This window comes from Protobothrops mucrosquamatus, unplaced genomic scaffold (assembly GCF_001527695.2).
Source record: "Protobothrops mucrosquamatus isolate PMUCROS unplaced genomic scaffold, P.Mucros_1.0 scaffold2806, whole genome shotgun sequence".
Classification (NCBI taxonomy): domain Eukaryota; kingdom Metazoa; phylum Chordata; class Lepidosauria; order Squamata; family Viperidae; genus Protobothrops; species Protobothrops mucrosquamatus.
In genome coordinates, this window is record NW_015388841.1 from 48,128 (window position 1) to 60,255 (window position 12,128).

Below are 12,128 nucleotides of genomic sequence, written 5' to 3' on the forward strand. Positions count from 1 at the left end.
CGGAGGAGATGGATTGTTTAAGTTTAGAGTTTGGAGTTAGAGATATTAATATTTGTTTACTTGTAGTTGAATGTTAGCCTAGGTTTGGTTTGGGAAGTCCGGGGGGTGGGGGGATGGGATAAATCATTGTGTAATACTTGTGATGTATTTCTTCTTTTATGATAAAAACAATAAAATTCTATATTGAAAAAAAAAAAAGAAACATTTTGGAGATGTATTGAGCTTTTTCTTCATAGGGGTAGATAATCTTCAGGGCATGTCCCACATTGGTCATCAAGGCATCTTTTACATGGCAAAACACAGTAAAATATATGCAATGGATAAAAAAGTATGATGAAATCCAAATAGTTGTAAAATCCTTGACTCAATCTGCATGAAGTCAGGGTAAATGATGGAGAAGGAGGGCTATTGAATATAATACAAATTAATATCATTCAGAACCATGCAGAAAAAAGGAAGAGAAGTGAGTTTTATAATTTAGAATTGAATTAAATGAGGGACAATTGAGCTAATTTTTTAAAAAATGCTAAAACCAGAAAAGTGCATCTTTTCAGCAGTATACCACATACTGCTTTATTTTATTGTTACAATTAAATGAGAAGCAATCACAGAATACAATCAAGTTTAACACAGAAGAATTAGATCAGCTCAATGAAAAATTCCAAGGATTCAAAGGGAAAATGTCTTCCAGAGGGTGAGTTCCTTTCGCCCTTGACCATCACAGGTAATGGAGAAATCCGAACAATACGTATGGGAAGATTGAAAATAACTAAAGATCTTTCCCTTTAATGCTGAATAGTTAAAACTCCAAAAGATAGGTTTTTCCCCCTCCCCTACAGGTATCCATCCATCCTTCCTTCCTTCCTTCCTCCTTCCCTCCTTCCTTCCTTCCTTCCTTCCTTCCTTCCTTCCTTCCTTCCTTCCTTCTCACTTAAGTAACCTGCAAACTTTCAGTGACACATGGTGAAGTATATGGACTCTTTAAAAGCTTGGTACAGAGCTAGCTACTGTTTCTGGTTTGAGTAATTATTTGATGTTTTAAAAAGAAGTATTTGTGTATCTTTGATATTTCCAATGAAACTTAGTTGGTTTGATGACTGTGAGACAAATTACGGTTTTCCCTGAAGTCCTCCAGGAATTGCCCAAAGAACAGTTGGGTGGCAGAGACACTGCTAAAGATGGAATCACAATTGGGTAGTGTACCTGATTCTGTGGAGCTTCTTGAAAAAAGGGGAAACCAAAAAGACTTGTATTTTGGGCAGCTGCTTCTCACAAGGAAGCCTGCAGGGACTATAAAAGACTTTATAGACACCATGTGAGGAAGAGCACTGAGAACCAAGGAGGAAAAATTGGACATGCAGGTTCAGCAGGAAGGAAACAGGGTATGACCAAACTAAAATCATTTTGGATTTTAGTTTATGTTCCTGGAAATTAAATAAATAAATTGCATATAGATTCATAAGATGGTCTAGTGTTTAGGCTCTTTAAGGAAAATGTCTGGTGAAATAACAATCAAACAATAATCAAAACATGGAGACGTGGATGTAGTGGTGTATCCATTTCAACATTAAAAGAGGAACAATTGAATAGTGTGCTTTCAATGAAGTTTATTCACCAGCCAGAGGCATTTATTTATTTATTTATTTATTTATTTATTTATTTATTTATTTATTTATTTATATTTATTTATTTATTTATTGCTTTTAAAAAATGAAGATAGAAGTTGTGACTGAGCATTCAAAGTCCTGTATTTTATTACATGCATCATACATATGAAGCACAAAATAAAGGGAAAAAACTTTTATTGCATACTTGTAGTTGCCATATTGATTTTTTTGGATTTTCCCTATGGATGATTCAGGAAAATGCTGTCTAATGGAATGTGCATATAGCAATTAAACTGTTCTCTTGGACAAATGTTCTTTTGTGTTTAGATGTGGCTTCAGGAGAATAATGTAGCACTTGGGGAGAAAGATGCAACCCAGTAGACCTGCAGTAGAGGCCAAGATGGAGAAGATCTCCACAGACACCATGTATTTTCCCCTGGTGCTAAGATAAGCTGGGATGAAGGACACCCAAACGCTGCAAAACACAAGCATGCTGAAGGTGATCAGCTTGGCTTCATTAAAGGTATCGGGCAATTTCCTTGCAAAGAAAGCCACAGTGAAACTGATACTAGCCAAAAGTCCCAAATAACACAGGACGATATAAAACATGAAATCGGAGCCTTCATTACATTGCACAATGATCTTATCCATTTGGGAGTCCATGTCAAATTCAGGGAAGGGAGGAAATGTGATCCACCACACTACACAGATCACAACTTGAATGAAGGAGCAGATGACAGTGATGGATCCTGCAAGTCTTCTCCCTAGCCACTTCCTCATCTGGTTTCCTGGCTTAGAGGCCACAAAGGCCAAAACTACCAGGATGGTTTTAGCCAAGATACAGGAAATAGAAATGGAGAAAACAGTGCCAAATATTGTTTGCCTGAGAAAACAAGTCACCTCCCCAGGCCAGCCAATAAACAGCAGTGAGCAGAGAAAACAAAGCAGGAGAGAGGAAAGAAGGATGCAGGTGATGTTCCTGTTGTTGGCTTTGACAATGGGGGTCTCCCAGTGCAGGATGAAAGTCATTGACACTAAAATGAGGGTTCCCGAAAAGAAAAGAATCAAGGAAGTCAAAGTGACCCCCAAGGGTTCACCGTAGGATAAATAACTGAAACTTTTGGGAAGGCAATGATCCTTTGCTTCATTGGGATACTGATCTTCTGGGCATCTCTTACATTGGTCAGCATCTGGAATACAGGTAATCCCTGAGTTATGAGCATTCACTTAACGGTCATTCAAAGTTACATGATCAGTGCCCCCTAGTGCTTATGGGCCATTCCTGACATTACGACTATTACTGTACTTGAAGAAGGTGTTATCTTTTCCAATCATTTAGACTATTTTGCAAAGGAAATTTATAGAAGCCACTCCTGGTGATGCCATTCACATGTCCCATTCCATTTATACCGTAATGCTAATCCTTAGCAATAAGATATTCCAGCATACCACCAGGCCCATTACAAAGTAGAATAAAAAAACTCCATTCCCCTACAGTATAATTTTTTTTTTACTTACCAATTTGGACTGAGATTCTTCCTTCGGGGCACTTAATGCAATTGTAACAACAAACTTGTGCCCCCTCTTGAATGACTTTCATGCATCCCTGATGGCAGCTCTCAACACACTTGGAACGAGGAGGTACCTAGAAAAAAAAATGAACTTTTTGTGTGGAATTTAACAATAGTTTTCGGAAATACACAACTTTATTTGGAGTGTATTAGTTTACTAAATTCAGGGACTGAGCAATTGCTTTTGAGCTCAAGAAGTTTGAATAGTGAAATGTTTGCCAGGAATGTTCCACATTTGATGCAAACCATTATGAGATGCATGATACATGCCCAGGCTCATATTTTTTTACATGATTCCTTGCATTTCTTTTAAGAATAAAAATTAGTTGAGAGAATATTATTATTCATGTTCAGAGTTTTTATTGATTTTCAATAACCTGTTAAGAATTAGTGAAATGAGTCAGGAAGAATGATATCAAGGCTGCTAACATCGGATGTTCTTGCTTGACAATATATGATGAAGCAAACATGTTTTATTTAACCTATGTATCACTTCTAGAGTTAAAGTCAGACAATGTTAGAAGAGAGGGGGGAAAGTATGTACTCGGGGGATAGTTAGCCATAACAATATTTCAGTACAGTATTTCCAAGGTCAGTTGTAACCAGAGGAGTTATGGGAGGGAAAGTTCACACTTCAAACTAATTGGAGAACGTGATTGATGACTGTTAAATGAAGGAGTGAGTTATGCTTTGTTACGGGTGATTGGGGGAGGGAGAATTCAGTTTTTAGCTTCATTATGTACGTGCCGAAGTTATGTAGCAATAAAAGGATTCTTTAAGGTAAACAAGGCCTCAAAGTTCTTTGAAAAGCTTCTTCTTTCGGAACCATGACAAATGACATATTCCAAATTCCAAAACTAATTTGGAAAATTAAATATCTTCCAAAAGAAAAACCCAAATATTCCCCAAACTACAAGACTCCAGGACATCACCAATAGTCTTCATGTGTGATTTTTCTAGTTATCACAAAAAAAAATCATCCAAAAGATGTAATCTGCTATATTAAAATATCCACAAATGTCCCACCTGCTGAAATTTGTGATGCCACCGAATGGCATCTTCATTGATGCTGAACTTTTTCCCATTGGGGGCTCTGGAATCCATTCTTCCAACCTGGAGTCTCTGGAAGGAATTATTATGGAATGTGACCAAGTTCTGGATATCATATCCAGGGTCAAAGTTTCCCTTTTCATCAAAAAAGATTTCATCACCTGCACTGTTATTAAAACGGAGATGTCTCAAAAAGTGGTGGAGCTGGATCGAAGGGAGGAATAAAAGTAAGATTAGATCAGAAATCAAAAGATGGGGTAATAGTCCCTCAATGAAATATTAAAGATCATATTTTAACCATTGAACTCTGTTCAAATTGAGATTAGTATTTATACATATTTTTGCAATGAACTTAAATTTATATTTGAAAAGAAAAATTCTCGGAAAGCAATCTCGCAAACTTTTATTGATCATCACTGTTAGAAGAATAATAGGTGATATAGGACAATATATCAAAACCCATTAAGAGGATTCAACACATACATTTTTACCTGCATTTCCCCTCCTTTTTAAGAAATGGAAAAATATTGACATCATCTACATTTCTAGGCAAGAGAAATGCAAAACTAGAGTAAAATTAGCCTATTTGCATATGTTTTCTACAGTGGAAGACTAACTTTCCCTCTCTTCCAAATTGCTTGTTTTATGAAGTATATTATTTTTAATAAGAACCAAGTGGCTACAGGAAAAATAAAATTAGATCAGAAACCAAAAGACGGCATAACAGTCTCTCAGTGAAATATGGAGATCGTTTTTTGACCAATGAATTCTGTTCAAATTGAGATTAGTAGCTATAATATACTTGCAATGAACTCAGATTTGAAAAGAAAGATTCTGAAAAAGCAATCTCTCAAACTTCTCTTGATCGTCACTGTTAGAAGAATAGTAGGCAATACAGAATAATAGCTAAAGGTTCTGAGAAAGTTAAGAGGATTTATGATTTATTAAGAGGATTCAACATATACATTTTCACCTTCACTTCGCCCCCTTTTATACTTTAATCACAGCACTGCAAAGGTCTTTTTTTTCTAAACTTCTTTTGAGTGGTACTCTTTAAAATAAATATCATATGAATTCTTGAACTTCTTGAAAGGAAAGTTATAATGCATACAATGCATCCAGATTATAATAATTCAGATAGGTCCCCTACTTGAATAGGAAATTGTGTAAATTAAGGCAAATCACAGTCTTTTTAAGCTAAAAAAGAAAAAAACCCCAACTGATTCCCACAATATAATCTTAAGCATACAGTATATACCCACCATTTTCAAGTCAAACATCAGAGATTGCATTAAAGCCCTAAACTTCATTGATTGAGAAGCAGTGGATGGAATAAATTTAATGAAGTTGTTAACCCCCCCTAAGTTTTTAGACTGAAAACATGATACAGAATTGTCTCCATTTGCCTGTTCCATAGGCAGCATCTCTTGGCCCCATTTCCAAAGGTCATTCCCACATTCCCAATTTAGAATTACACTGGCAAAAAGTGTACAATTCAAAGACCTGAACATCCTTATACAAGTCATCATGGAGAGAAATTGTTCTCTGTGATTCCTAAGCATCAACCATGACCTGATAGCAAATAATTAGTCAATCAATTGACTAATTGCAAAGTCCTTAAACAGGTGTATCTGAGAAGAGAAATAACCTACTTGCCAGGGTTGAACATCCCAGAGATTTTCTCTGATCTGATTTCTCAGAAAAGCTGGATTTGCTCTTGTGGAATGAATTGCATGCAGGGCATGTGCTACAGAATGAACCCCATTGTAAATATTGTAGCTCTCTCCAGACATGGTCATTTCAAACAAAGATCCAGGGAGTCTCCCCAGTTCTTCATACCCAGTGCAGTATTTTTCTCCATTGTAATAGGGGGGTATGGTACAATGAAATGCAGATGCCCAGAACCAATCAAGAAAAAGAAAGGAATCAAAATAAGGGTTCATTTTTTCAAAAAACTCCTGAAATCTCGGGACTATATTTGTGTGCAGTGAGAAAAATAAGGAACCATTCAAGATTTGTGCTGGGAGTTTATTCTGTCTCAAGTAAACAGCAGTGACATCCCACTGAGAACTTATGACCCACACTCGGTGATCCATTGGCCAATTCATTGATTCAGTGTTTCGGAGAATCATCTGTAAACTCATCATGGATTGCATATCTCCAGAAACAAGGAACACATTCGTTTTAGTCAATGAAATAGCAATTATTATGTCCTCTAGTCGGGTAAAAATATCTTCACCTAATTTGAGAGTTTTGATTACTGGGATCAATTCCCTAAAAGCAATGCAAATATCATTCTTCAAGAGCTTTGGCTGGAGATTTTGAAGAAATCCTTCCCCACTTTCATTGTCTGATATTAAAAGGCCAATCCAGCTCCATCCAAAATGTTTCAGTAAATGAACAGTCCCCTCATATTGTACATGTTCATTGGGAGCCATGCTGAAGAAGGATGGGAACTGTCTTTTATCACTCAGAACTGGGTCAAAAGAGCCATAACTGAGCTGTTTGGAAGACACATGCAAAGAAAATTAAACTGAGAATCCTTTTGTGATTCTGGGTGACTTGAATGTCAACATTATGTAATAAATGAGGAGAAATAGCAGTTGTTTAGGTGAAAGAGTAGGGTCAGATGTCTGATCAAAGAACTCCAGATATGGTACCTTATATACTGAATGACTACTTCAGAGAAGAACACAGAAATTAATATTTAATATTTTTAACTTAATTCCAACATCCATTGATATCCCATCGGGTGTTTTTCTAAATATTTTTAATAAACTATGGCCATTTTTTGGATTACTAATTCATTTATTATTTTTTCATTATATTTTCTCATTCTGTCATCAGTTTTTAGTGCAACTTGGTACCTTTAAGATATTTGAAACACAATTTATTCCTTCATCAACCCTAGGAATAGAATCCAAAATGTCTAAGGCATTCTGATTACCTATCCTCTGCTTTATGTAGATTTTGGGGGGGGGGGTTCTGAAGTTGGTTTCATTTTTTAAAATCAAAATGTTAAAACAGGGGTCTTCAAACTTGGCCCTTTTATGACTTGTGGACTTCAACTCCCAGAATTCCTCAGCCAGCTTGCCTGAGGAATTCTGGGAGTTGAAGTCCGCAAGTCATAAAAGGGCCAAGTTTGAAGACCCCTGGGTTAAAATAACTGTTCAAGACAGCACAAGAAATGCAGCTTAATTTATAAAGACTGATCATTTCACAACTACAAGCTGTTCTATGAAAATTTCTCATACCTGTGGAATCTTGTAAGTGTTCAAAATGTGGGCTATGTGGATAGAGCTGTGAGAGGTGATGCCACCAATGACATCCCAGAGCTTGCTTTTCATCCTTCTGACACAGTTGTAGTTTAATGCATTCCCTTGCTTAAAAAAAAGAAAATTTAGAATGTTCTGAATGGCAAAATTTTCTATAAAACTATGCTCAAAAATATCTATTTCTAGCGTAGTATTGGGTAACAGCTTAATGTTCTTGTTGATCTCATGAATGGCAAAATATGTAGAAAGAACATGTTGGTAGTCTTTGGTGATCATTCTGAAATCAAAATGCATAAATGCGCATCATTATGCTAGAAAAAGAAGCAAACTAATTATAAACAATGTAGGTAATTTCAGCAATTTGCACTCGTATTAAATTTAGATTTTTACTTAAAGAAACTCTGTCCTTTTCACACTATGCTCACAATATCGAATCTGCCACTATGTTAACCACCGAGTAGAACCATGCATTTCAACCCATTGTAAACGAGCGAGTATTCTTCTGTCTAAATGGACAGTCATTTAATCTTGTTGCTTTCCCATTATAAGAATGTGATGTCACTTCTAGTCTTTGGATTCTTAATACATATGAAAAACAGTTAGTTTTGTCAATGAAAAACCAAGATAAATCAGTTTTACTCTTTCTTAGAAACACACATAGCAAAATAATGCACTTGCTGTTAATCATGTAGTTAATATCAATTTCATAATAAGGTAGCAACTCTTCAAATTATTCAGGATGAAACATTCAGCAAGATATCCAGGCAAGAGTGTTGGAGGAGCATTTTGGAAGTCCTTTTCTAGATCCTATGATGCTTAAAAGTTTTAAACAGATGATAGATACAGTATCTACTAGCATATAAACTTCTGCAGTCAACACAGAGGGTATTTATGTTAAACCTCAGCAGTAAATTACACAGTCGGGTATATAAATAAACTTTTGGCTCACAAAAAAAGTACTGACATAAACATTCAGGTACAACTACAAGCCTAAACCAATGTATGTTCATTCTCAATATGGAGCTCAATTTTCACAAGTGTGTTTTCAAATCCTTTCCATTTAGTTCCTTCATTCATTGGCACCAGCAGATGAAAAATTTGATTAGGGAGATCTAAACTGAACATTCTCAGAAAGGAATTTCTTGATTTAGCATTCTGCTTCTAATAGGTTATATTGGAAATGATTTTACTTGCCCTTATTTAAATGTCTGAATTCTGCTTCCCACCCCAGATAAATGTTATGAAAAGACAGGGAGTTCAATGGCCCTATTTTAACTGAGGTCTATTCTTTCATTCATGGGGTGAGTGGAGTTGCAGCCTTTGAGTGTGTTTTAGACATTCAGTCTCCTGAGATTCCCCCCCCCCTAAAACCCATTTTCAGATGGCTAGCTAATTATGAGCAGATCCCAGTCTTGTGTATTATGATGAATATCTAAGCACCACCTCTTTGAAAGTCTTAAAACGGATAAAACCACTCAATGCTACAGCATCTGAACTAAAATTATATGTTTCTTTCCTTGATTCTATCGGTTTTCTTTAGATCATATAATGTGTTAATTCAAAGAAGAATGATGTACTTACAATCCTGCTTTGGATGTATTTGGCTGCTTTATGAAATTTACTAAACTTAAATCACTAAATACGATTGAAATAAATGCCCCAAGTATTACATCATCTTTGTTGCCTCGCAGTTCCTCTGGATCTTTTGAGGGCTGGTGGCACATGGTTTTGAAACTCTCACTGACATTCTCAGGAAGGAACAATAAAAGCAAAAGGGTCTGCCAATACTTTTGACCTACCATCCCATCCCAAATACACAGAATATAACAGAGAAATAGCTGTGATCATTGCAAGCAACACTTATTAACGAGACCTAAGAGGAAATCTCTGTGCAAAAGCATGAAGATGGTTAAAAGAAAAAGGAAGAATGATTAAAACTTCCACTGACTGCTCCTTGCTTGTTACAACTAACCTCTGTGCTAAATATGAAATATGAAGTGCCTTTACAAAGTGTCGCTGACCATTTTCTGCCCAGTAATCTTTCTCTAGCTTTGATACCTCCAAAGACTACAGAAATACAACATAGTGATTTTCTTAATTATACGGCAAAATAAATACCCTTCCCTCAAGTCCACTAGTCCCTGAAGATCTAGAGAAATTATGTTTTTGCAAAATCTGAACATGGCCAGTGAGATAATTCCTCCTCCTGATCTAGTCTAACCCACATTTCAATGCCAATTAGTTATCCATTAGTTTGCATCAGCCTGGTTTTCCATTCTATCAGGAGCATTTTAAAATTATTCCTCTCTTCTGATTCATTTCCTTTCATTCCCTGTTTTATTATCTTCGTATTTTTAAGATCTAGAAGATCTTTTACATCTTCTAGAATTCATAGGATTTTAGTTTTGTTGCTGTTGTTGTTGTTGTTTTAAAGAGAGATGATAAAAACTGGGCATCCACAAATAACCTGCACTTCAAATATGTACAAAGTTCAGATTCTAAGACAGATGTGAAGAACTGAGTATTCCCATTTAAATTATAAAATTCCCATCTTGGTCTATTGCTTAGACTAGAGCTCCAGACTGCTGCAACTGGTAGCAATGCAGTAGACATATTTTAGAAAAAGGACTGAGACAAGTTTTATGTACAAATGTTATAATGAAATGAAACCATTGATTGAGATTATCAGCTACCATGAGTCAAGATAGCAATATAAGGATGATACTCAGTTGTACATCTCTGCCCATGTGAGTTAAATGATGCTGCAACTGTTCTTGCTCAATGCCTGAAACTTTTGAGATCTGGATGGGTAGCAGCAAGTTAAAACTGAACACTGGCAAGGCAGAGTGACTTTGGGTCTGGGTGCCTTGATTCTCAGAGAATTACTATTTTGGGCCATGGATGGGATTGCACTGCCCCAGACCAACCTTATGTGGAATCTGGAGATTTTCCTGGACTTGCAGTTCCTGCTCAGAAAGGTCGTGACCAAGAGACCTTTTGCACATCTGTGTGTTGTGCACTAATTATGTTCATTCCTGGACCAATAGTCCCTTTTCACAATCACCCATACCTTGGTCAGTTGCGGTTTGGACTATTATAATGCTTTCTACATGGAAAGCTACTCAGGTGGCTTAAAATATAGCAGCCCATATAGTTTCAAGCAAGTCCACATTTATATGCTAGCAATTTGCTTCTAGGTGCAATTCAAAGTGCTGGGTATCACCTTCAAACTTCCACATGATTTGGAGCCAAGTTATTTAATGAACCGGCTCCCCACAATTATATCTACCCGGCCTATCAGAGCAGGAAGGCAAGGCATGTTTCAGGAAGTATCCAGGAAGTACATATGGTGGGGCCTTCTCTGGGGTGGCTCCCTCACTTTTAGACATCATTACCCCAGAGATAAGATTCAACTCCACCTTGTTGCTTTTCTACAAAGCCTTGAAGACATGTTTTTTTCAGTGGGCCTGGGACCCTATTCAGAGCTGATCAGGTGGCTTGTTTGAATCTGTTGTCACTAACATGGGTTGGGCAGGATGGAGTTAAACTGTGAACTTTTAACTGTAATCTTTTAATGTTGCACATCATCCAAAGTCAAAGTATGTGAGTTGGGTGGCTATATAAAATTGTTTAATAAATAAATGGTTAGGGGACAAATGGAAGGATTAGGTTCAGTGATTGATAGTGTTCTATCTAAATTGTAAAGGACTTTTGCTATCAGATTATCATCGCCTGCCTTATTGAGAGTGAGCCTTATAATCAAACCATCATCACTTACTAAAACCATTGTGCTGTAGGTAATGGACATGATGAGTTATAGGGTGCTTACTTGGGTGCTGACTGAGTAGTACAAGGCCAACTAAAAAAAGCAAAGGAGTGGAAGCATATGACAAACTAGGGTTTATTGGACAGAACAGTCATTATTTCTTCCAAGGTTTGGGAAGGATAAATGTTATTTGTAATGATGACCAGCTAACATGATAAAATTTATACAATGGTGTTTGATGTATAGTTGTTGTCAATTGCATGAGTTCTTTTCCTAGTAGGATAGTATCTTAAATGGGTGTGAGTAAGGTATATAGTAAGAGGGACATCAACACAACTGTGTCCTTATGTTTAATTACAGAATGAATGTTTACCAGAAAAATAATTGTGTTATTTTTCAAAGTATATTAAATTAACTTTACTTTACTTTACTTTATTTTGATTTATATCCCGCCCTTCTCCCAATGGGACTCAGGGCGGCTCACAACATATTTAAAAACAGAAACATATTTAAATCCCCACCAAATAAAACCAATTAAAACCAAATATTTTAGAGTTGTGCTATTTAAAATTTTCTAAAAAAGTGGACCCAATTTAAAATCCTCCCTAGGCCAGGCCTGCTTGCTGGAAAAGCCATGTCTTGAGGGCGCGGCGGAAAGTGAGGAGATCCGGAATCATCCGGATCTCAGGGGGTAGTTCGTTCCAGAGGGCGGGGGCACCCACAGAGAAGGCCCTCCCCCTGGGGGTCGCCAGCCGACACTGCTTGGCCGACGGCACCCTGAGGAGACCCACTCTGTGGGAGCGTACCGGTCTATGGGAGGGAATCTGTGGCAGAAGGCGGTCTCGGAGATAACCAGGTC

The 12,128-nt window shown here is 36.9% G+C and overlaps 1 protein-coding gene across 1 annotated transcript in view; it reads right to left on the reverse strand.

Moving 5' to 3' along the window:
* Positions 1 to 1,895: 1,895 nt before the first annotated feature.
* Positions 1,896 to 12,128, reverse strand: part of LOC114923298 (vomeronasal type-2 receptor 26-like) — a 12,131-nt gene continuing 1,898 nt past the window's right edge. The window contains exons 2-7 of the mRNA XM_029286070.1: positions 9,476 to 9,570; positions 7,483 to 7,780; positions 5,881 to 6,729; positions 4,205 to 4,432; positions 3,126 to 3,252; positions 1,896 to 2,797 (exon numbers count right to left, since the gene is read on the reverse strand). Coding sequence (XP_029141903.1) covers positions 1,896 to 2,797; positions 3,126 to 3,252; positions 4,205 to 4,432; positions 5,881 to 6,729; positions 7,483 to 7,780; positions 9,476 to 9,570 — 2,499 coding nt within the window. The remainder of the gene's footprint in view (positions 2,798 to 3,125; positions 3,253 to 4,204; positions 4,433 to 5,880; positions 6,730 to 7,482; positions 7,781 to 9,475; positions 9,571 to 12,128) is intronic.